The 26,122-nt window shown below is 40.8% G+C and overlaps 1 protein-coding gene across 1 annotated transcript in view; it reads left to right on the forward strand.

Moving 5' to 3' along the window:
• Window positions 1-10,909, forward strand: part of DLGAP2 (DLG associated protein 2) — an 803,365-nt gene extending 792,456 nt beyond the window's left edge. Inside the window, exon 15 of the mRNA XM_090033149.1 lies at window positions 2,670-10,909. Within this exon, the coding sequence (XP_089889275.1) occupies window positions 2,670-2,888 (219 nt within the window). The 3' untranslated portion in view covers window positions 2,889-10,909. The remainder of the gene's footprint in view (window positions 1-2,669) is intronic.
• The last annotated feature ends 15,213 nt before the right edge of the window (window positions 10,910-26,122 follow it).

A 26,122-nucleotide genomic window follows, 5' to 3' on the forward strand; every position in this document is an offset into this window, starting at 1 on the left:
GGCTTTGAGTCATTATACTTGCCCCCTGATTGAATGCTTGTTTGGTTTGGAAATGAAGCAAGAGGTACCTTGGCAGCTTCCTGTTCTTGCTTCTCCTCTTGGGTTTCTCAGCCAGGTGGCTGGTGGGTAGGGATTTAGTTAACTTCTGCTAATGGGAAGGTGACAACCAGAAGTAAAAGATGACTGTTGTGACAGCATCAGTGATTCCATGAAGAGGAAGCTAAATACCAGAAAGGAGGAAGCAGGTGGGATGGTATCATTTGGCTGTTAACAAAGAGTATGGTAGTATGAGCCCAGGGATGTTAGTTGGGGTCACTGCCTAGGTACAGACATTACACTTAAGCACGTAGAAAGCCCTTTACAGTCATAACAGAACAGACCTTTATGGCACATCAAGTGCTTTAGAAATGGCAGATCCTGCTCTAAGTTAACCCTCGATGGAAGTGTGCTACCTAAAGCACTTTCTGTTACAGCACTTTATCAAATATCTCTGCCAGGTGCCATTGAGGATTAATTTAGAGCGCAGCTGCTGCCATCCCCAGCAGCGTTGTGTAGGGCTCCATTCTAGCATCATCCATTCCTGAACCCTGAGCTTATCTGCTTTGCCCGACCCTGGGCCGGCCCCACCCCATTGGCTGTCACTGACCCAAGTGTGATCTCTGATCCTCTGATCTCAGCCCCATGCACAGCCTGGCAGGGGGAGCGTTAGGGTGGGGGACGGGGTGGGTATTTCTCCCCACAGCTGCCCCAGTCCCACAGCATGCGTGGGTCAGGGGACTGTGGGGATATAAGTCCAGGGTCTCTCTCCCAGCAGTGTGTTGCTGCTTCATGGTGGAGGGCAGGGGGTTCAGGGAAGGGCTCTGGGGTCTGTGTCCCTGCAGCAGCCGAAGCTGGGCAGCACTGCAGCACTGCCTGGCCTGGGCTGCTGTGGGTGAAGGGCTCTGGAGACTCGGTACCATCCAGCCAGGGCTCCTGCAGAGACACAGACCCCAGACCCTACCACTGCAGCAGCCCTGGCTAGGCAGCACTGCACTGCAGCTGCTGGCTGCAGCTCTCAAGAGATTAGGTGGGGTGGGAAGGGAGCCTCCCCTGCATGTGGACCAGGTCCAGCACCACAAGGCCCCAGCTTGCAAGTTGGGGGGTCCTCCACTCCTCTCTCTTCCTCCCTAGCCACTGCTGACAGCCAGGGGGAAGACAGGCAGGGTTCAGGGATGGGAAGAGGGGCTGCTCTTGCAGCTTCCTGGGAGGTGTACAGGAGCACCCCAGTGGCCACTGTGGGCTGCCTGCTAGCCACCGCCCCCCCTCCCAACCGAACAGTGAATGTCTGTTCAGTTGGCTGCTGTTCTAACTTATCGTGCTTTAAGTAAAGTGCAATAAGTTAGAGCAATTCTGCAAGGGGTTTTTAGAACATCTGTATTTAGCCACTGTCTCTGACTTTCCATCAGAGATCTTAGAGCAAGCCGCTGTATGGAGTTAAACAAAAATGATTGTGTATAGAACAGGGGATTGGACTGTATGGTCCAGTCTTGAGGTCCCTTCCAGCTTGCATTTCTGTGATTCTAAGATGGGAGAAAGGAAACAAGCTCTAAATCCTCCTGACTAAGAATAATGAAAATTCCTATCTTTGTAAAACCAGTCAATCTTATATTCATTTTCACATTTGGTTCAGCATATTAGTTGCCTTTAGAGGTCTCTAAACTATGTAACTTTCAAAAGGGTTTGATTATATAGGTCTTGTAATGGATCACATTATCTACACACCGGAGTCCTATGTAAATAAGTGGCTTGCCATCCTTTAATGCATGCTAATGGCAGAAAGCTATAATAAGAATGCCTGTGATGCGTGTTTTCCCACTGAAGGGCACTTTCCTAATGTAAAGCTTCTGTAAAACTTACAGTTCATAATCCCTTTAGGTAATTCAATCTAAGTGAAGGATCTAAATTTTTGAGGAAAATCTGGATTTTAAATTACAAAATATCTGATTGGATATCTGCAGATATCAATTATCACAAGTTTTATACAAAATGTACTAAGACTCTCACTGATAATGTTCTGATAATTTCTCACTGCGGGTTTTCTAGGCTGATGTGTAAAACAATTAGCCCTATATTTTCATCTCTCTGGTTTGTGTTTGCTTGTTACTTTTTAGCAATTCAGAGAGGAGATTGAAGTAATAGAGATGTATACACAGCTGCTATCTCTTATCCAGCAGAGGCTAAACTCACTATGATTAATTTAATTAAAAATCCTGTCCTGCTAATCTTAGGCAGTCTTTCTGTTCAGTCAGATGCAGTGAGATCTGTTCTTATCTGAGATTCAGACTATGTTTCTGAAAATGATGGATATAATGATGTGCCAAGTAAATTAAATTAGCAAAGATGAAAGTGAAATTTCAGCATGTTTATGTAAAGTACCTGCAATATGAATGAATGGAAATACAGTTTTGATACTATAAAACAATCTAGTTAAGCTTGCTCTGGATTCTAAAATGGTGCATTTGCACAAACATCCCTAGAGTGGATAGAATTTAATCCCTTAATTATCACATTTCAGGGTATAAATCAAACATGTTTGAACTATAGGACAAACATTTTTCATTTCACATTTCTGTAGCAAGACTGTTCTCTTAACTCCTTTAAACACCTTTTTATTTTAATAACCACTGTAGGAAGAAAGGAAAGTTCCTCCTCCAGTACCAAAGAAGCCCCCAAAAGGAAAATTCCCAATCACAAGAGAAAAGTCCCTGGACCTACCTGACAGACAACGTCAAGAAGCCAGAAGACGGCTAATGGCTGCTAAGAGAGCAGCCTCTTTTCGGCAGAATTCAGCTACAGAACGAGCAGACAGCATTGAGATATATATCCCAGAGGCCCAGACCAGGCTTTAAAGACAGAATGCTGCAGTTTCCTTTTTTAAAATGAAATGCTTGTACAGTTTGTCACTTACCTGGTAATTTTTGTCTCATTCTCTCCACTAAATATGCCCTTGCTGTTGTGTTCTTTGTGCCATAAGCACAGTGGAATGCTTTTGATTTTCTCAGAATTTGCTGAGTTCATTGCGAGAACAACTTCTTTTGTATTTATTGTCTGACTTACAATCAGCTACAATGGATAGGGCTTGTTGAGACCTGACTTATCCAATATGTTCTCAGAGGACAACAAGAAACACCTCTTGAGATGGAACCCAGCTTACTTTTTTGTTATTTATATTTTTATAAATTGTGTGATAATTAGGAATAAGAATAACAAACTATAAATGGGTGCATCTCACCATTCACTAGAGGCATTAGCTAATCCAAGTAGAAGGTGCTACAAATGTAAAGAGCAGGAAAGAAAGAACCCATTTATATCTCTGACCTCCAGTTTCTTTTCCTTGAACCCAACTAGAATATTTGCCCATGTGCTCTGCCATTCTACGCATCTTTGTTACTGCAAAATAACATTAGGCCTCTTATGTCATATCAAGTTTCTGGAGATGAACAGGGATATCCAGCCACTAAAGCTCCAAAGTTCATCAGAAACCAAGAAGCATACAAGTCTGGTCCTATTGGGAATGCCCAGTGAGAAATGTTTGCTTGTATTAGTATAATGGCATGCAGAAATCTAAACAAAATTATAATGCAAGAGGACTTGAGTGATGGGTGAAAGGAAAATGGAAGCCTTAAAATGTTAGATCTACTGTAGCAAGATGTGTAAAGGAAAAGTTATAATTACTCCTTTGGAACACTCATTGCATTTCAACAGTTCTTTTATGTGTTAGCATTTATTTTACAAATCTTCTCTCCTTAATTTCAAGAGCTATGCTACATGTAATATTTCAAACTCTGAAAATGCTATATCAATTGAGTTTCCAGGGTATCCTTGAACAAAAATCTTGCTTGTTTAAACTGCCAGTTGTGATGTTGTAACCAGTTTAAGAAATATGAATGTGAGTGGTAAGTATATCTAAGTTTAAATGGTTATGTTAAGGTAAAGGTGAACTGTGGTTTACATTTGTATTTTTTCAGAACTCTTTTTCCTATGCAGTATCAGTTAAGGCAAGAATAAGTCTCTTGCTTGCTTCATAAGTAAAAGACAAAAAACAAAAAACAGGAATTATGTGACTTCCAGCCATGGAATACAAGAAGAGAATTTTTTTTTCAAGCCTCTGGTTATTACAACATAAAAACAGAAACCACTACAACTAAGAGGCTTCTAATATTAATTTGAAATGAATTTCGATAGTATTGTTTCATTTCATCTACCTTCCCCAAGGTAATTGAGCATCTCAGCTTTGAGAAGTCTTCAGGTGAAGACGCACTAAAATACAAAACTCACAGATCCTGATGGCAAGGTTCTGATTATTTTGTTAGGTCAAAATAGTATTACAATAATGAGACGGTCCCAGATAACACATTTCTGTTTACCTGCTTTAACAAATACTATGTACTTAGCCATAGGCAGAACAGCTATTTAATTATACTCTAGCACTTTGGTTCTTCACCTTGATGAGCACTTTAAATATATATTCTGCATACCCTGCCACCCACCACATGACTGAGAACATGAAGTATTGTAGGTGATGCAGATGATATAACATTTCTTCAAATCTGGGTTGTTTCTTTTTCTTTTAGTTCCTTCTTCAGTGGATTTTGTTAAGCATGAGTTCTGTTTTTGGAGCACAGCTGATAAAAGCATGTTTAGCTTCAAGATATAAATCCTTTAGAGTTGAATAGTGGAGAAGTTTCTGTAAGGGAAAACAAACCCTGTAAATTAAGCTTGTTATCTGGTATATATTTTACCAAATAGCCTTAAACTATATTTGGAAGCAAAAACAAAGACGAATGTATATCCTTTTGAGAAAAATACAAAAAAAAAGAATTAACCCACCCCACCTAAAGTATTCTTCTGTACACAAAAAGCATTAGACCCTGACGTCCCCCCGTGTGTTCATGGCATTTTTCTGTATGGAAAGAGCTGAATCCTGGGTAGTGTACAATACTTATGTGACTTCCTCTCTTTGTCATACTATTTTAAATACAAACATGTTTGCAGGCATTGGCATCTTTAGGCTTTAAAAATTGTATTTTATTTAAATTGGAGCAGCTAAATAGAAATATCCAATGAAAATAAAGCCAGTGTATTTCCTAGATATAGAAAATTTAAAAAAGATTTATATACTTATGTACACTTACGGCAGCTGATACGTTTTATCTGATTTTGTTGGATACTTCCAGGTAAAATTGCACTTGTCTTACCTAAATAATCCCATCTAAGACAATGGGCCATGTGACAAAGACAAACGGCATTTGATCCTATCAGTATTCAGAACTTCTAAAGGCAAATTTTAATAATTGAACTGTAACCTTGATCCCAGGTTTAAGTTATCATGTTGACTTGCGGTAATTCATAAAATTTTAAATTTTACATGTTGATACTTTTTTGGTATTTTATTATTTTGCTATTTTATCACTAAACTGGATGCTAATTGTCAAGCTGTGGGAGCAAGTCAAACCCTTTTTTTTTCAATTTTCGTGCAATGATGGGAGTGTGTTCAGTGTGAATCTTTGGTTATCTTAGATTCCTTATTTATTCTACCTTGGTTCCAAAGAAGAATAATTAAAAGTAAAATAGATAACTACTGCTAAATATGATAAAATGTTTTCTGTGCATTTTATGTTTTTAAATGCAATAAATTAAATGTGTACAGGTAACATTCTATCAATAAAGGTAGATAGTAAGCCATGTTTATCTATATAATGTACATCTAATTAATTAGCTAAGAAAAAATAATTGGTGTTTATAATACTTGTGTTTCAAATCAACCCAGTTCAATCTGCTTGAATCTTGGTTACTAATACAAAATAGTATCTTCATAAGCCTTCAACCATTTCATTTCGAATCTCTCTCTTCATCACACAAGTCAAATTGATTTCATACTAGTATAAAATGGGACAGCATTACAGAGCAACAAAGCAGGAGAAAATTAAATAAATTATCATTTTTCCATTAACATAATAGTTGAGTACCTTTTTATTAGAAACTTCATGCTATACAGATTTGTAGAAAAAAGTTAGAGGAGTCAAAATCATCCTGCCTGAATCAGAAAACCCTTGTTTGCGATATCATTGTCCATAAAACACAAGTATAATAAACAGAATTCTCAAGAGTACTATAATTGACTTAGGAACATAACCTGAATGGTTTAAGGTTCAATAAGGTTTATACTTATTTCTTGCTTTGTATTTTTTTTTCGTTTGAAAGTTCATAGCACTTTTGTGGAGTATGTTACAATGCATTTTATTATTTATTGACAAACTGATTAGAATGGTCTTCAGCAGTGTATAAAGACTGAAAATGTTGTACAGTTTAATGCCAAAAAATATATTTTAGTTCATGATTAATTTTTAAATCAATTACAGTGGAATTAAAGCATAAATAGGTGTGTGGATTTCATACTTAGAATGCACTTCATGTTACAGAAGTTTTTTTTTTCAAAATAATCATCACTTTTGCTGTATCAGTAAATAGATGGTCTAATTCTTATTACTTTAACTCTGCTTAGACAATGAAGTGAGAAAGTTGTTACTTAGCTGGTGAAGCTGAAAGAGATAGTATTTACTGCTAAAAGACTGCGTGCTGTAGTTGAGTTATTGGCCCTTGATAAATCAGCAATCTCTCAAAATCCTTCTCTGACTTTTCAATAGTCCCCCTTTCTTCCTGGGCTGCTTTGCACATTTTTCCACACATGACATGACCCAGTTCTGTGGCTTATCACCAACTTTTCAGAACGACCGGCTTTCTACTATTCTAATCCAGTGCAGCAGTTATTTAACTGGGTAATTATACTAGTTCACCAAGGACCAAATTATTCCTGGTTACTTTTATACAACACACTCTGAGACAAATACTTTTGATGTTTTCACCTGCACTACACCATTAACATCTGGGTAGAGCCTGGGCCCATCTGGTTGCTTGCATGTTGTGCATGTTAATCTTAAGGCTAAATATGGCCTTCAGGCTGTTAGATACAGCTGCCTACTTTAATATGGTATGAAAGCATAAAATCAAGTATGATAGAGGTTTTAGAAATGCTGATTTAAAGTTTAGATTAAATGTTGAGCAGTAGTCAGTTACCCCTCTGCACTGCTGCCAGAGCAAATTATTACTTAATGATAACACAAGTAAATTGAGATTCAGGTGACAAATATCAGTAAATCCTTTAATATTCAGAGTGGTGCTTCAAGGTGTATGGCAGGTTAACATTTGCATTTATATAGTGCCTTTCACCCAGAAGGATCTCAAAGCACTTTACTAGCTGATTTTCTAATTATGGGCCAAATTCTGGTTTATGCAAGAAAAGTAGTATAACTAACCCCACAAATTGGTACCCATATAAAAACAGAACATGGCCTGTAAGTCTGTTAGAGGCAAGAGTGCCGCACATGTGGTTTTCTTCCCCCCCCACCCAGAAAGGGATCCTTCTTTTATATGATCCTATCAAAGTCCTGAGAAGGCTGTCTGCATAGTCCATTGTCCGAGCTGAGGAAACAGAAAGAAACTGAATAGGCCAAGATAGAGGTGCAGGCAAACAACTGTGGCAAGGGCAGTCCTTCAAGAAATTTGGCAAAAAAGATGATGGGTCGTATTAACATTTAAGAATAGCCCCTTCCAATAATTTTGGGAGCCATGGTGGTTAGGGGAGCTATGCTACTATGCAAAATGTCTGATGAAATCAAGGCTAGCATGGAGGCATAGATGCTGTGGGGCATGAATGGCTTGCCCAGTTTTCCTACTTGTATCCTCAGCCTTTTTCATTGAAGGATGCCATACTCTCCTCCCAATGGAATAAAGTGGTAGAATCTGAGTTTCTTAGTAGATAATTCCACCACCAGAGATCCCTCTTACCTTTCTGTCTGTCTTTCCTTCTTCTCCTTTTTCCTTCCTTCTTTCAGAAATGATGATCTGAACCATAGACTGCAAAGACAACATTAATGTGTCAGTGTATGATAGATGAAACCTTCCCTATTCACTGTCCCTACTGTATGCATTGTAGTCAGGCCAAAAGTAGGAATGGAATTGACTAAAAATACATTAAATTTGTGCACAGGGATGTTGGTCACACCCTGTTAAAATTGTAATGGCTCCTCTTATGATCTATGGGGCAATCTCTATGCAATATTTAAGGAGGAGGGAGCAAATCAAGGGCAAACATTTTCAACCATAGATGTCATATCCAGGCTATATATTTGTGCTGTGGCATACTCATATGCATAAACTGAAATCAAAGCCTGAATAAACATAGCAATCTTTTAGCTAGTCACTGAAATTCACCTGCCTTCAAGGTGAAATCTAGCAGTTGTTAAACAGAGATCTGGAACATGGCATACAATGTGCCCTAGACAATAAGGACTAGATTTCAAAAGCTTTTAGGTGCCTGATTACTATTAGACAAAATTGCCCAACATGGAATTTGGCCAGGGTACTGAGACAATGATACCTTCTTTTATTTATGGAAAAATTACCTATAATCCTTAATGACTATAAGAAGCCAGAGTACCCATTCCATCTGAAAGACCAATGCCAGATTAAGCATGTAATTCATTTCATGAATTGTGCTGGCTGGGACTTAAAAGTTCTAATATCTGCCCAAAATTACATGGGCATGGCCCATGATGGTAGGCGTGTCTGCTACCAACCCTGAATATTCCTGCAGCTCTCAGGAAACCTCCAAATGAAAACTCTGGAACAGCTCTGGGTACACACTGGGCATCAACTGAGGACAAAATTGGATTCTATGGCTGTGTCCCCATCAGTGGGAATGTGCAGTCTGTAGCACCTCAAAGCCTTTTGTGGTGCCACAAAATGCACGCAGTGCTTCTGAATCCATTTGCCATGCTGCATTTTTGCAGTGCAGCAGCAATGTCAGATATTGGAAATCCCACTATCTAAAAAAAAAAAAAAGCAGAAAAAGGGTGGCATACATGGCTGCAGCATGCACCACCAGAAACCAGAGCCTTGCTAGCCAGAGCCACGCTTTGACTGCCAACCAGGCTCTGCACACCAGGATCCTCACTGCTGCTGCCCTGGGAGGCCCTCAGGGCCCCAGGTAAGACTGTTGAGGCCAGCCCAGGTGCTGGCTCCAGCCTTCCTTACCCCACCCGGGGCATTTTGCCGCATGCCAAAGCACATGTGCAAGGGTGTGCCTGGGGGCAAATAGCAGCGGCCACTGCTATTTGCCCCCAGGGCAGCACACATTCCCACTCATGGGGATGTGCCCTATATGTCAGATTCTCAGCTGTGGGGGAGTCAGCATAATTCTACTGAAGTTAACAGAACTACACCAACTAAGGCATACTCCTTTGAAACAAAACACTTTATACTAAGAATGAAGGATGTTTATTTAAAGGCATTATCATTAGTTTCTCATAGACGTTTTAAATATCTGTATGAATTTCCCTGTCCTTTTCTAGCCTTTCATTCAACACAGCTTTCTCCATCCTTGGAGCTAAATTGACACAAAAGCTTCAGATATTTTAGGTGAGTGCCTCTTGACTAGATCCTGATTTCAGTCACACTAATGCCAGCCCTGGGAAACTTCTCTGCAATTAGCAAACTTTTGAAAGATTTACACTAGCATAATTTAAATCAATATCTGACTCAGTGGGCATGTCTACAAGTGCATTAATGTGCTTTTCCTAATGTACACTAAATTTAGTATCTCTAATGTGAGCTACCAAATATATGAACATTAGTTTGCCCTAATGTGCAGTACTGAAAACACATGCTTTTTAACGATGCTTAATGCACAGTAGCCTATTTTACTGTGCCTTAGCATATTTGCACAGATTTTTACGTGATGATTTAATGCACAGTGAAATAAGCTACTGCACATTAAAGTGCACATGTAGACGCACCCAGTATGTTCTATTAAGTTAAAAAGCACTTATTGTGGGAGTTAGCTGGGGCAAAGTCTTTTGGTAGTAGATGTTATTCCCTTTCAAGTAGGCCATAGTCACTACTGTGAGTTCACCATGGGTTTTACTAGATTCAGGTATATGAATGCAGCCTTCTCATATAAAAGTATTGGCTTTGTTTATAATTACCTATGGAATCCACATACTCATACTCATGCTTTGATTTATCCCTTGGAGGTTTAATAGTATGGCCATCTCACTTTAAAAGGGCTCAGCATGTATGTATTCACTTAATATATTGATTTTCCTGAACTAACAAAATTGACCTTAAAGTCTGGCTTATACTGCTCTAGAACTGTTCTTTCCTAAAGCAAAGCCACTATGATTGTGCAGGTTCTTCTGCACAGAGAAAAAATTCATACATTCATTGACCATATAACATGCCAAAATATTCAAGTGTGGCCTAAGGACTAAATTAAATGCCTCCTATAGAATTTCAAGGAATGTTAGAACCAGGAAATTAGCTGTTTAGTTAACATTAAAATATATATATAAATATATATAAATATATATATATACATAAGAAATCATATCAACAATGAGGATGAACTGAGTGCCAAATATTCACCATTTGTACAAAGCTACACTTCACTAGAATTAAACTATTTTATGTAATTCTCTTTCTCATGCTTTTATGGTTCTTTTGATAAATTCTATTTAGTAGCATGCAGGATACCTAAATTGAATGTACAGTATGCTATTTCATTGCTACAATTATTTCTTGCTTCTCAGTAATATCTTCTTTACCAGAATGTTACATGTTACTTTGAAGACACACTTGAGAATTGTTTTATTCTTGAGTTTTTATTTTTCATGACTCTCTACTCACCTCCAGCTGATTGTAAGAAAATGTGCTTCACTATTTTGCCCCATGGCTCTTTTATGAAGCTGCCTCTTTCAATTGGTTTATGTATTGTTTATGTTCATCTTCTGTAAATAATTCTGCAATTAAATTTTTTGAGAAAAGTGGAGTTTACTCTTTATTGAATTAGTGAAAAATACTTATTCTCTTCATTCAGAAAACTCTTTTGCCCAGATTACACACATCCTAGTATACTGAAAGAATTGGCTGAGGTAATTTCAGATTAATGAATTATCCTCTTTGAGAACTTTTGGAGATTACATCCTGGATGACTGTTAAAGGGCAAATAAAGTGTCCATCTTTAAGAAAAAGGAAGGAGGAGGATCCAGATAAGTACAGACCAGTCAGCCTGACCTTAGTACCTGGAAGAATCATGAAGCAGGTCTTAAGTGAAGCACCTGGAGGAAAACAAGGTGAACAGCCAGCATGGATTCACCAAGAGCAAGTCATGCCTGACCAACCTGATTTCTTTCTGTGATATGGTGACAGGCTGCATGGATGGGGGAGAGAAATGGATGTGATATACCTTGACATTAGCAAGGGTCTGGACACTGTCTCTCACTACATTCTGATTACCAAGCCAAGGAAATACACTAGATGAAAGCATTCTAACATAGATACATACCAGGTTGGATCATCATGCATGCTGAGTTGTCATTAATGACTCAAAGTCTAGCTGAAAGGCGATACCAAGTGAATTTTTCCTGGGGGCTTTCCTTGGTCTGATACAGTTTAACATCTTCATGAATGATTTGGAAGATAAGATCAAGTGTATGATTAGCAAATTTGTATTTTTGTTGCAAAAAAAGCAAACAACGTGCTGGATTCTATTAACAGGAGTATAATTTCCAAATCAAGGGAAGTGATTCTTCTGTGTTCAGCACTGGTGAGGTCTCACCTGACATACTATGTTCAGTTGAGCTCCACTTTAGAAGAAAGATTTGGACAGATTGGAAAGTGTTCAGCACAAATCAACAGAAATGATTAGGAGCCTGGAAAGGAAGAAAGAATTAGGAATGTTTAGTCTGGAGAAGAGAAGGCTGAGGGAAAATTTGGTAACAGTCTTCAAACACCTGAAGGGTATTAAAGAGCTGGGCTTTTCTCTGTAGAATCTCCATGCTTGGAAATTTTCAAGAGCAGGCTGGACAAACACTTGGCTGGGATGGTTTAGTCAGGGATGATCCTGCCTTGAGCAGGGTATTGAACTAGACAACCTTGTGAGGTCCTTTCCAGCTCTACTTTCCTATGATCCTATGATCCTACTACATTATTACTGTATAGCAAATCTCATTAGAATTGGATTAAGAAGTTTACAGGTGTCAAGCCATGTGGATCCATCATTTCAGCATTAATAAATTTGGATAAGTATTATTTGGAAAGAATATCCACTTAATAGGAAGTCAGACTTAATATCTCAGTGATTTTGGCAAATAAGTCAGCTGAGAACTACTAACAGTTATACTGCTTGATTAATATGCATATTAGGGATATAGAATCTAATCTGCATATAATTTGAATCAATCCATTGTGCTTCATTAACAGAGAATAATAGCTTCCTTCATATTGAAAGTAAATTGATACTGAATCATTTGTGGTTAAGTTTTATTGGAATGTAAATAATGACAGAAGGTTGTATGGTTATAAACTATGAATTCCAGGGTGTCTATATTTTTTGCGTTCTTAGCAATTAATTAGCCAATTCAGCCACTGTTATGTTTTCCAGTTCCTTCAAGAGCAAACAGACGTCTCTCTTTCAGGGAATTGTTTGAGAATTTCTGAAGAAGACTTGGGTAGTGTTTTGCATTGTCTCTACTTGATATGACAGAAGCCACAATAGGAGTGAATGAAAATGGGTATGAAAACTCCAACACTAGATGAAGGAGGTACAAGATGCATTACAAAAAATATTAATTTATTTCAGGTAGGCAGATGTGTCCAAGGGAGAGCACCTAGCTGCCTGAGTATCTGTATTCATATTGATTTGTAAAATTATTTGTACAATTGGGGTACTGAGAACACCAATAATGGAAAAGGACCCCACTGTAATAGACCTTGTGGAAATACAAAACAGAAAGATATTCCCTGCTCCAAAGAGCTTACTATGTAAGTCCAAAGAAACAAGAAGGAACTATGGGCCTTTGTACACACAATAAAATTGTCCTTTAGAGCGGGTTAATGCCCTTTTGCACCACTTTAATGGCACTGCTGTTTGCAAGCTTCGTGGTGCATTGTGTTTTAATGGACTTGCTGTTTGCACTCTTGGCAGCGTATTGCACTTTAATGGTGCTGCTGTTTGCATGCTCGGTGGCATATTGCACTTTAAATTACTTTGTTATGTAGCAAGATAAAACACCTCCAAGGTGTTTTAGTTTGCTACCTAACAAAGTACAACAGTACATGGGGCGCTGGAAGCTGATGTGCTCAGGACTTGGCAGGCTTCCAGTGCCCCATGCACTGTCCCTGCCACCTTCTCCCACCACCAGCACATCCAGCCACCCTCCTGCCACCTTGCTGCTCTGCCCCAGAGACAAACTAGCCATTCGCAGGTGGTCTCAGATGGCAGGGATGGTGCAGGGGTGCTGAAGCTTACCTGCCTCTCCAGCTGCAGGGGTGGGGAGCAAGCTGCCACCAGGTCACATGACCCCCTGAGCTGTGGGGGACCCCGGTGCTTTCCTCCATGTTGGCAAGCCCTGCCAGGTAGTACCCAACTGCACATAGGCGACTGGTAGGGGGTGCACAGACCCACCCTGACGACCAACGCTGATGCTGTCAGTAGGGCCAACAGGGCCGCCGCTCTTGGCAGCTCCTGTGGGTGCCCCTCCAGATTCAGGAAGCACCAGTCATTCATGCGCCTGCAGGCACCTGGCCTGGGTGGTCCCAGGGGGCACTGCAACCACGGAGGGAAGCACCAGGCTCCATGCAGCTCAGGGGCTGTGCAACCCAGAGGTAGCCTGTGCAGGCAGAGCTCCACTGAAGGAAAAATAAAGCGGCGAGGAGCCCGATCTTTTTTTTTTTTTTTTTTTCCCCCAGAGCCTGCCTGCCCACCTGAGCTGCACGGGGGCCTGCTTCTCTCTGTGGTTGCAGTACTCCCCAGGACTCACCCCCTGGCAGCTTGTGCCTGCCCCTGCCCCCTAGCCACTGGAGAGGCAGGTAAGGCCTGGGCACCCACCCTTATGTACACACCGCGTGGGTTTTGTTCAGTTTAATTCTCCCTAAATGGAAGCAGTGGAAACTATGGGTTTTTAAGAACCCACTGCTTCAATTTAGGGACAACTAAACCGAATTACACCCCTGTGGCATGTACAAGCATCCTCTAGGTCAATATGATCCACAGTGGTCCCAGCACTTCAACATGCTTGTCATGCTTTTTATAGGTATCACAGAACAGCAGAGTTTTAAGGAGAACAATGTGCTTTTACGGGTGTTTACAGGGATCTACCCCCAAACATAATAGGCAGCATAAGAAAAAGGAAAAAATGCTGGTATGAATATTTAACCACTGGGTGACATGATGGGCTAAATGGTGGTGGCAGCCAACCCCCTAATATTGATGATATGGGAAATATATCTGCTTATAAGGGGAGGGGAGGCTGCAGCTTGGTATCATGCAGCATCTGTTACATCTGTTAAATTTTCATGATCCCGTGGTGACATAAGTCAATTAAATCACCCTAGCATTGACTGTAGTTGAAAGAGGGTTAAAGTTGGAGCTGTTATGCTACCCTTGCTTTACTAGAGTCATACAGATAGAACAATTGCATCATAATAGCTTGTGTCCCATGCCATAGCATACATGTCATAGGGAAGAGTGAGAAATAGCACAGGTAGTCTCTGTATGTGGCATGCAGCAGATCAGGGACATCAAGCCCCAGCCTCCTCGACTCTACTCGGGACAGCGTGCCATGTGCCAGAGTGCATGGGCATTCCCTGGGGACAAGTAGCAGCAACACATATTGTGCCACTGCTGTTTGTCCCCAGGGAAACTCACGTTCTCACTTGTGGGGACGTGTCCCTAAATGCCAAAAGTCTGATTTTCTTGTGAGTGCTGAAATTCAGGGCCATGCCATAAGGGAGGCTTAGCTTTTCTTTGTCTATTTATCTCTAGTGGAAATGTTGTTTTGACATAAAGGCACACAAGTAGCAGTTCTACAACCAAGAGATTTTGATGTTGATTAATTAGTTGATATTTTACAATCAGAGGCCTAGATCACATAAAATTTCAATGAACATTTCTCTACATATAGCTTTGGGGAGCTTTTTAAAATAAGGAATGTTTTGTTAAAATCTCAAAATATATTAATGTTCAAAATTGTTAATGTTACTGTTCTTAATAAATGTGTTGTTTAATGCACCAAAGTATTTGGAGACCTGAGTAGCTGTGTTGCACTAAATCTGGTTTACTGGAAAATCTATACCAGTTCGGGGTGTAATTTTTTTTTTTTTTTCCTGACAGTATTTCAGTTTCTGAACAAGTAAGTTGAATACAGAATTAACCATACTGTTGTAACTATGTTTATACTAATATAACTGTCTCCAGGTGCTAGATTAACTATGTCTGCATAATTAAAGGAGGCAAACTGAAGTGTAGAGAAGCCCCTAGAGTAGCCTATTACAACCTAACGTAGGCCCTAGGAAGATTCTGCAACAAATTATTAAACAATCGTCTAGAGGACAGCAAGGTGATAAAAACAGTCCACATGGATTTCTCAAGACCAAATCAAACTGGACCTTGACCAAGAGAACTATTCACAAGAAAAAGACTAAGGGGCTGTGATGGCCAGAACCAAAGAAATTAATAAGCAATAAATATGTGCTTCTTGGAGGCATTTGGAACTTTTGTCTAATATGAAGCTTGTATTTTTGTAACCTGCAAATGTAACTTGTAACTGTTTGAGGAACTGACTAGGCCTCAAAGACAAAGCTGTAGCTGTTCAATTAGCTGACCTAATAGTTCTTTCTCACGCAGAATTTAGCCTTGATGATGATAAAAACTGGATTCAACTGCCTAGCTTGTCCTTTCTTAAAATGTACTGGATATCTCAAAAAAGCAGTCAGAGAGTTTTGAAGGGGCTGGATTTAGGTGAGGTAATGTTAATTTCAAACCTGAAGATGCTGTGTTGCAATTTGCTTATTGGATAAACCCAAGCTGGGCAGTAACTTATTATAATAATTTCTAACACCTTTTAACCCCATAGGATAACAGCTATAAAGCAATATTATGAATGACTACATAACTAAAAATTAGCATAATTAGAATATAAAAGAACACACGTCATAGTAACCCTCGGGAAGGACAGAACAGAAGGGTCATTGCTGTCCCGTACACCCACGGATCTCCCTTACTCCCTGTGAGAGTGAGGACCAGATCCTGACTGAGGGGCTTCCACTGGTTCTCCTTTGGGCAGCCCAGTTCAGAGACGTCTGGCTTCGCTGATTCAACTTGGCGTGCATCTTCTAACCGAGGGACAATCGATAAGTTACTAACGAAGTGGGAACTCTTGGTTAATTTCTTTATCTATTTTATTATCACTGTCAATTTTAATCTGTATTGTTATGTTGTCTGTTTATTAGCTTAACCTTTTTATTAACTATTATATATGCAAACTATATCTTTTGCTGTTATAAGTAAAATTCATTCCTTTTTGTAAGTGAAACTTGTCGTTTCTTTCCTTTCCAACATCACCTCCTCGATCCTGAACCAAAAAGCCGAGTGGCTAATAAAGTTGCAGTGCTTAGTTAATTTGCAACTAAATTGATATACTCACAGTGCCCAGCTATTTTCTAAGGGACTACAACCATCCAATTTTTTTTGGAAATTTCAGTGGCAGTAGTATTTTCCCCTCCCTGTTAAGATGTTATTTTGTATAGCTGTGTGGTAACATTATTTATTAATTCTGCCATTGATACAAATGTGTACAGTCAAGATTTTTCAGGTGTCTACAGACCTGATTCTTAGTGGAGTTGAGTAATCTTAACTCTGAGTTTGACTGGAGCTTTAAGCACTCGAAGTTCAGAAAATCGAAGCCTCAGAAACTCATGGCCTAGGAACAGACAGAAGTTACTTAGAGGTAAAATTCTGTATTGTATTAATTGGACTTGCTGTAGCTTAACGCTCTATGGAAAAGCAGTTTCTGTGGGAAAACAGATCCATAATAAAGCCCTACAACCTTTTATCTTGTGGTTCCTTTACCAAAGCCAACAGTACGGCTGCCCTTGAATTCTATCATGTTTGATATAGGACCTTGAACTGAAGTGCTTGAGGATCTTGGCATTTTGGTCAACAGTGAGATACGATGGCTATCTAACTGTAATGCAGTCTGTATAGGGAGTTTAAGAATTCAGTATAATAAATTGCTTTAAACAAATGGCTATAAAAACAAAATGAAGCTGTTGTAAAATTCAAGGATCTAAATATTAAAAATTACATAAAATAACATAACAGATGTGACAGAAGCCAATTCTGGCAGTTCAGGGAACAAATTGCAAGTAAATGCTGAGAAATGCAGATGAATGTGATGATATGGAATTTGAATATGCCAAATAAATTTGCTAAAATGTGTATAAGTTGGAGAAGAATTGACAACACCATAGAAAAAAGCAACCTGATTTTTTAAAAGTATATGTATAAATAAATTATGGGCCAGAACATTCACTGGTGTAAGTCAATATAACTGCAATGGTATCAGTGAGACCAGCAAAGGTTTATATTAGTAGAGGATTTTGTTCGACACATTTACACTTGCTGCTGCTTAGTAACTGCTGGCGTGAGAACAGAAAGGGGAGGAGGAAGCTCAGGGGATCGATCACTTCTGTGGAAAGAGAATATGTAAATATTCTAGTCTATCAAAACTAACAGAAATAGTCTATATCTTATCGTCACATACCAGGAAGGCAAGTTGGATTACCAGCTATAAAATATTCATACAACAACAAAATGTTCATGTAAAAGGCAAGATGGTCTGTTGATGGTTTGTAGAAATTCATGGCGGGAGGGATGCGTCTTGGCAATTTGGAAGACTTGTCTAGAAAGCCATTTCCACCAAGCCTTTGAGATAACCTTAACAACTATAATGTATTTCACTTCAGTGCTTTTTGTAATGTATGCCCTAAAGGTTGTGACCATTCCTTGATTTCTTTCTAGGGCCAAACCTTTCCTTGTCTATTGAGCATGACAGACGGAGAGTCTAGGCTATGAGCTGCATAAAACTTGACTGTTTTGTCAGAAATGAAATATTTGTATATGTTTTCTAGGATGATTCATCATGGAATATTGTGTCAGATGGTACAGAGAGATCCTAGTCTCTCTGCAGAAAGATTTAATGCTTCCGATTATGCTTGCAGCTGCATTTTCCGGCTGTTGAGATAGACAAGGACAGCACAGGGAGAAGATGAGGCAATAACTCTTAGTTGATTTATGAAAGAAAGAAGAAGGAGGGGTATGCAATGAAAATATATGGGAAAAATTATAATCAGAAAAATGGGTGGAAACTATTTTGTCAAAAATGGGTAGCAGTGAATAGTAGTAGCTCTTTACACAGGATAGAGGATCTCACAAGCATATTTGCAGTAGTTGAAAAACCAATCTACAAACCCAGTTGCTTTCAAACTTTCTCATCAACGAAGTTGTCTTCTATCTACTTATTTTACAAGTCAGTTCCTATTTTGAATGTTTAAGAGCCTAACTGATGTAGCTGGGGAAAAAACATAGAACATTTAAAAGGTTTCTTTGTCCTGGGGCTCCAGAGAACCGGCCCAAAACAATTTATCTGTGATTGTTGGAAGGTGTCAAGTAAGCAAGATATAACACTGTGGAAAAGATCTGGTTTCCAGGATTCTTGGTTCCATACCTAGACTGTTAATTGGTTCTGGCACATAAATTGTTCCTTCTTTGTCTTATCTAGCATCCTTTCATGGTTCATACCAGCTAAGTTCAAAAACTCATTAGCACTCTGGTATGCTAATACTGTACTACTCTGAAAATTCTGGGAAACCAGGCTTTAGTATAAGTATTACAATTGAAACCCTACTTCATTAAGCCTTATCAATGCATGTACAGCTAAGATGTAGCTTGTATTTTATATGCAATTTTGATTATATGTTGTATATGTGATCAACTTATATGTAAACAGTAGCCAATATAAGGTTTTTCTGTTTGGTTTTGATGGGACAAGAAATGATGGAGTCAGCAAGTTCCTTAATACAGCCCGGTCTGTTTACAAAGTATGTGCACAAAGTCCTGAACTTAGGAAAAATCAAAGAGCTAGAGAAAGTTTACTTTCTTAGTATTCCAAGCCTGCCTTTAAAGCTAGTTCTACCCAAAAATCATCCCTCTCAACTTTTTGCAAGGTCAGGCTACAAATGCTTCTTGGTTTTTTACTCTTTTTGTCCCTATTCAAAGGAAATGCAATAGATCTCCACTATCTAGACTTCAATAAGGCATTTTATTTGGTGCCACATGGGAAATTATTAGTTAAGATGGAGAAGATGGAATTAATAAAAGGAGAATTAATGAGTGAGGCAATAAGGAGCTGACTTAAGAGAAGATAACAATAGGTTATGTCACAAGTGGAAATATTGGCTGGAGGAAGATTACTACCGGTGATTCTCAAGGACTGGCCATGGGACAAATCCTTATTTAATATTGTCATTACTAAACTTAGTAAAAAAGTAGAAATGTGCCAATGAAACTGGCAGATGACACAAAGTTGTGAGACACTCTCAATAGAGGGGAGAATTCAACATATTATACAAGAAGACCTAGGTGTCCTTGAGGACGGGAGTAATAGAAAAGGACCTTATTTTCCTGAATCCAAAATGATTTAAAATTTAAAATGACCCCTCAATAGTTAGCCTCTAGCCATGGGAAATTTAAAAAATTGTTACAATTTTCCATGTAAAGAATCTAATTATTGGAGGGGCCTCTTGAATTTGTTCCCCACATGCATAAGGAAAAGCAGTGGAAGTGGGGCAGGTGATGGGGGGGGGTCAAGTGGTGGGGGAGTCAAGTAGCCTAATGCTTGCCCCTTCCCCCCCTGCAGCTTCCCCCCTCCCTCCTGACCCCAAACACTTGCCCTCCATGCCCATTCCTTCCTGTCCCTTCCCCAGCAGTGCCTGTATCTGTTGGAGTCTTTCCGTTTGTCAAATGACCCTGTTTCCCCAACCTGGTCCCCTGTACTGCCGCTTACTCTTAGTCATGGGTCTGCCCCTGGACCTGCTCCAGCCTAGCCCATAAAACACATGGTGGTTCTGGCCTCCTCCTCGCCAAGCAGCATTATTTGCAGCAGCAGCAGCTCTGGTGCCCACCCCGGAGTTGAACCTGGAGCCAGGGCGGGAGCTGCCACTGCCAGCATTTCAAGATACTAGGGTACGTGGAGGCTATATATACTAGACACAGTTCAGGTACATGGAGGCTATGTATATCTAAAGTCTATCTACGTTAGCAATTAGAGAATGCGTCCAGCCCCTTTGGGTGTAAATATACAAATTTTCTACATAAACAAACCTTGAAAGGTAGGTAAAGATGAAACAAAAACAAAGGAACTATATCTGTAGTTGGTAAAATGCAATGCCATTTTCTGCAATGATGCAGCCTTGTCCATAAACATCCCTAGTGCTATGTCCAATTCCATGTTACTGCAATCGAAATATTCCTTTTTATTTTCAGTCCTTTTGTAAATGCAGTGCAGCTTCAATATAGATATACAGATATGTATATCTACTTTTACGCAAGAGACAAGGATTTCTTAGACAGATATCTTGTATTGGACCAATTTTGTAGTTGGGATAGAGTTAGAAAAGCTATTCAATAAAAGACATTCTTAGGTCTCACCAGACTGCACACTATGAAAGCCCCTGTGGTCAGGTGCTTGTAATTTAGCTAAACCTAAGTTTCATAGCTTCATAGTTATTAGGGTCACAAGGGACCTGAGCAAATCATCAAGTCTGACCCCCTGCCATGGCAGGAAAGAGTACTGGGGTCAAACGACCCCAGCAAGGTGATTGTCAAGCCTCCTCTTAAAGACCCCCAGGGTAGGAGGCAGCACCACTTCTCTTGGAAGTTGGTTCCAGATCCTAGCCACCCTGACAGTGAAGTAGCGCCTCCTGATGTCTAATCTGAATCTACCCTCTGCCAGCTTGTGACCGTTATTTCTAGGCACTCCTGGCAGTGCTCGGGGGAACAGGGACTCCCCCAATGCCTGCTGGTCCTCTCTGACTAGTTTGTAACAGGCCACTAGATCCTCCCTCAACCTTCTCTTGTGGAGGCTGAACAGGTTCAGGTCCTGTAGCCTCTTCTCGTAGAGCCTGCCTGATCATGCGAGTGGCCCTCCCCTGGACCCTCTCCATGCTGTCCACATCCCTCTTGAAGTGTGGTGCCCAGAACTGGATGCAATACTCCAGCTGCGGCCTAACCAGTGCCGCATAGAGGGGGAGTATCACTTCCTTGAATCTGCTTGAGATGCATCTGTGGATGCATGACAAGGTACGGTTGGCCTTCCTGACTACATCCCCACAGTGCCGGCTCATGTTCATCTTGGCATCAGTGATGACTCCAGGATCCTTTTCTGCCTCTGCACTGATGAGAGGGGAGTTCCTCAGTCTGTAGGTATGCTGCTGGTTCTTCCTCCCCAGGTGCAGCACCTTGCACTTGTCGGTGTTGAATCCCATCCTATTCTCATCCGCCCACTCCTGTAACCTGATTGTAGCCTATTCCTCCCTTCTAGCATGCCCACATCCCCCCACATCTTAGTGCCATCAGCAAATTTGAACAGGGTGCTTTTTACCCGCTCGTCCAAGTCACTGATGAAGATGTTGGACAGTGTGGGCCCGAGGACTGAGCCCTGTGGGACCCCACTGCCCACATCCCTCCAGGTTGAAAATGACCCGTCCACCACCACTCTCTGGGTGCAGCCCTCCAGCCGGTTAGTGACCCATTTGACTGTGTAGGTGTCGACACCACAGTCCCCCAGTTTCTTAATGAGAACGGGGTGAGAGACAGTGTCGAAGGCCTTCCAAAAGTCCAGGAAGACTATGTCCACTGCTACCCCTGCATCTAAGGATTTGGTGACATGATCGTAGAAGGCCACCAGGTTGGTCTGACAGGACCTGCCTCTAATGAACCCGTTTTGGCTGCCCCTAGGCATAATCTCCCCTGCTGGACCCTCGTGGATGTGCCAGAATAATTCTCTCAAAAAGCTTACCCAGGATCGAGGTAAGACTAACTGGCCTATAGTTCCCCAGGTCCTCCTCCCTCCCTTTTTTGAAGATGGGAACCACATTGGCCCTCTTCCAGTCCTCTGGAACCACACCAGAGCACTGCAAGTGCTTGTAAAGCCGTGCCAGACGTCCCGCAATGACCTCAGCTAATTCCCTTAGCACTGTGGGGTGGAGATCGTCCGGACCAGCTTATTTAAATACATCCAGTCCCTCCAGAAGTTCCCTGACTAGATCCTCACTGACCCTTGGCCTAGGTGCACCTCCCCTGGGGCCTGAGGGGGACCCAGTGTGGGGGCTGATCCAGTCCCTGCTCAGGAAAATGGAGGCAAATCAGTCGTTAAATAGGTTAGCTTTGTCGGCTGGTGTGACAACCAAATTTCCTAGTGTGTCTTGCACAGGCCCCACGTTACCCAGTACCTTCTTTTTGCCCCCGATGTATTTAAAAAAGGACTTCTTGTAGTCCTTGATCCGGGTAGCTAGTCCCAGTTCCATCTCCGCCTTGGCCTTCCTGACCGCCCCCCTGCATCCCTGAGCAACCGCAGTATCGTCTTTAAGGCTAACATTTTCCATGCTGCATGTTAAACTAATGAGTTTTTGGTGTACAGGTTGAGGTGGAAGGCATTAAAGGGAATATTGTTTTAATGTCTCAACAATAAGATTAAGGAAAAATAAACTATTTAATTGAGGATAGAGTATTTTTACAACTATTCAGTTTTGGCCATGGACTGCCATTATGCTTGTAGCCCTAATACATCCTTGTAGCATTACAAAAATTGACTGTACACTGGATCAGGCAGTCTGTAGCAGTAAAATAATGGTAAAACCACCACAAAATAGTATCTGTTGTGAACAGAAACTTCTTCATAATGCTACATTTTGTTCCAGCACATGTAATGCCTCTATAGTTACATATAACATTTGAGAATGTGTTCCAGTCCTCCAGTATCTCAGAATGCATTGCTTACCAGCTACCCATAGCTCCAAGGAGCCTGCTCTGTAACTCATGCCAAGCTCTACTGCTCTAGGGTAGGGGAGACATGGTCTCACATCATCATGCCCATTTGCTCCACAGTACAAAAGCACACAAAGCTCTCTCATATGCTTCAGCACTGCCCCAAGATAGCTTAAAACAATGATTTGCCACATAGTCCAGAAAGACTATGTCCACTGCAACACCTGCATCCAAAGATTTTGTGACCTGGTCATAGAAGGCAACCAGGTTGGTCTGACAGGGCCTGCCTCTAATGAACCCATGTTGATTGCCCCTAAGCATAAATTCCCCTGCTGGTCCCTTGCAGATTTGCTCCTGGAAAATTTTCTCAAAGAGCTTTTCCAGGGCCGAGGTAAGATTAACGGGCTTATAGTTTCCTGGGTCCTCTTTCCTTCCCTTTTTTTTTTTTGAAAATGGGGGCCACATCTTCTAGCACCTCGCCAGGTTCATGTATGCCAGCCACAGCACTGGGCAATCAGATGTGGTTTGGGGCAGGGTAAGGTGTTACGGGGAACTGTGAACCAAAACAGTTGCAACAGCATGTGAGCCCAGTAGTCTTCATCTGCGAAACCTCCCTAAGGTCAACAGTGCCCTTTATTCAGTCATTGACCTCCCAGTTTACTGAGGAAGATAAAGAATGGTGCCAGCATACACTGGATGGCCAAGAACATCTCCTGAACTGATTCTCCCACTGTGAACTTGCCAATGCTGAACTGGTTGGTAATGTACCACAGGCTATCAGGGCTTGCAAGCTTCCACATTTCTTCATTGGGCGGGGGTGGGGGGGTGCCCTTATGCTGATTCTGTCACTCATGGGTAGAGACCAGCACATCAGGTAGCTCTGTGAAGACCATTCAACACATCCTGAAGTTCTGCTGCCACTGCTTGTTATCCTAGGTCATTGGGTTGATGTGTTCTCACCAGTCAGTGATCATTTTGTTTGCAAGAAAGCACCAGCACAGAGTCTGTAAGTGGTCCCTGAGTATGTTGTCCTCATCATGCAGAAGGTAGGGTACAGGCACTGTATCGACTAACTAAATCAGAGTTATCTGGGCTCACTGGTAGACACAAACAGGGAGCAGAGCTCAAGAACTTGGATATACAGGGCCTCAGTTGTGCCTGTAAGGATATGCATGGCACTGCACACCAGCCAACACAGGAGTGGAATCAGCTTGTTGAAGAAACAGTGAGATGACTTGCCTCTGATGTTAAGAATACAACACACATGACCCACTAGTATTGCTAGACTGGGAGCCTTAGGGCATATGGGTAGTAGGATTCATTCCATAATAGGAGGATAAATGTGATCTGTCCAGGCATGCTGTCTCTCTGAGCAAGCAGCCAATCAACATTTTCCTCTGCAATCAGTGTCCTTGGGAACATGCAGAGACAGGGATTTCCTCAAAGCAGGCTGGGATCTCTTCATACTTCCTCCTACAGCACACCAGCAGTATATACCCTTGCCATACTTTATAGCCCTCTGGAGGACTGTGACCTTAAATAGGTGTGTGCATGTCACACTATATTTTCATAGTTCTACAAATTTCCCAGAAAAGTTGTCCATACTTTTAGACACTTTACCACCACTATGCATTGCAGTAGGAGTCTAGAAATCTGGCAGGGGGGGGGTCAGTCTCATATTAGGGATCTCTCTTTTACTGTCCCCATGAAAAGCTAACCAAATTTGACCATGTTAATGCCATCTGAAAAAATTAATATATTCCCACTAAAAGTTTGTTAGTATTTGGCAGCTGACAAGGAGAATGTTCCACACAGCTCCCATGGGTCAAGTGACTGTCTGCATGTCATTTCCACAGGGCAACAGATCATGTTCCAGCACCGAGAAGGACTTCCCTTTTACCAAGAAATGCTTTTTTCAGGTCCAGGGAGCTGTTTTGCTGCCAAGTACAAGACTTGAGAACAGGGGATATATGAATATAGAACTAGAAGGGGCCTTTGGGCCATCAAATCTAGTCCCCTTACCTGAACTGGACCTTTGTGATCCTAAATCCTGTATTTGGTCTGATCTGAGCAGAAGATCATGTAGCTAGGAACTACTGAGGAGCAGAAATACACTCCAATTAAAGAGCCCCAGCCTTAGCTGTGGTAAGCATCCCAAAGCCACACAAGATTGCAAAAAAAACCCTAGACCCAGTAGTGTTAATGAGTGGAAAACTCCTTCCTGGCTCCAAATGACAACCAGCAAAAGCCCTGAATTATGAATTACCTTACACTTTCCACACTACAACAGTGTTTACGTCTATACCCCCAACCTGGGGAAAAGAAAACACATAGTTCCACCTTGATGGCTGAGTCCGAACTCCCTGTCTTATCATATAACTCCTTCCATAAATGTATCCAGTTCATCCTTAGAGCAATTCTGGTTTTCTGCCGTTGCTGCTTTACTTGGAAGATGATTCCGAAACTGCATTCCTCTGACAGTTTAAAATCTTTTTCTAATTTCCAGCAGACTCAATGCTGTTTCTCATTAAGTGAATATGCATCTTGCCATGGAGTTTACTGAAAGCACAATCAGGCTAAATGTCACAAGGAGACAACCCATAACCTACTTTGGAGACCATGAGTGGTAAAGAAGGGCATGAGCAGTACTGTGTAATTTATATTTCCTTTGCATTTCCTGTCTCTCTCATTCCATTGTCAGTATTCTTGTTGGTTTGTAAGAAATACCATGCTACTAAAAAGCACAGCGATTTATAATACAACAAGAAGAGCTATACACTATGGAATTAAAATATATTCCTACTTCAGCTCACAGAACTCATTAATTTTAACAAATGGCTGAGATACCATTGCAAATTACTAGACAAGCAAAAACACATAAGTGAATAAGTAAAAGAAGCAATGATGCTGAATCACAAAATACATTTATTCATTTATTTATTGTTGCTTACTGAAATTACATAAAAAACCTCAGCATAACCCTTGGTGATATACAATTCTTGTTAGTGCATGAAAAAGTCAATAGATCAAAATAATGCAAAATATTTCAAAGGTAATTAAGTTTCAATAATGTATTATCAGTCATAGTCTACCAGTTAATGTTTTGCAGTACATTTTGCAAATATTATGGAGTCTTAC

The sequence above is a fragment of the Crocodylus siamensis genome, chromosome 1 (assembly GCF_052110815.1).
Source record: "Crocodylus siamensis isolate JL-2025a chromosome 1, ASM5211081v1, whole genome shotgun sequence".
In the NCBI taxonomy this organism is placed as follows: Eukaryota; Metazoa; Chordata; order Crocodylia; family Crocodylidae; genus Crocodylus; species Crocodylus siamensis.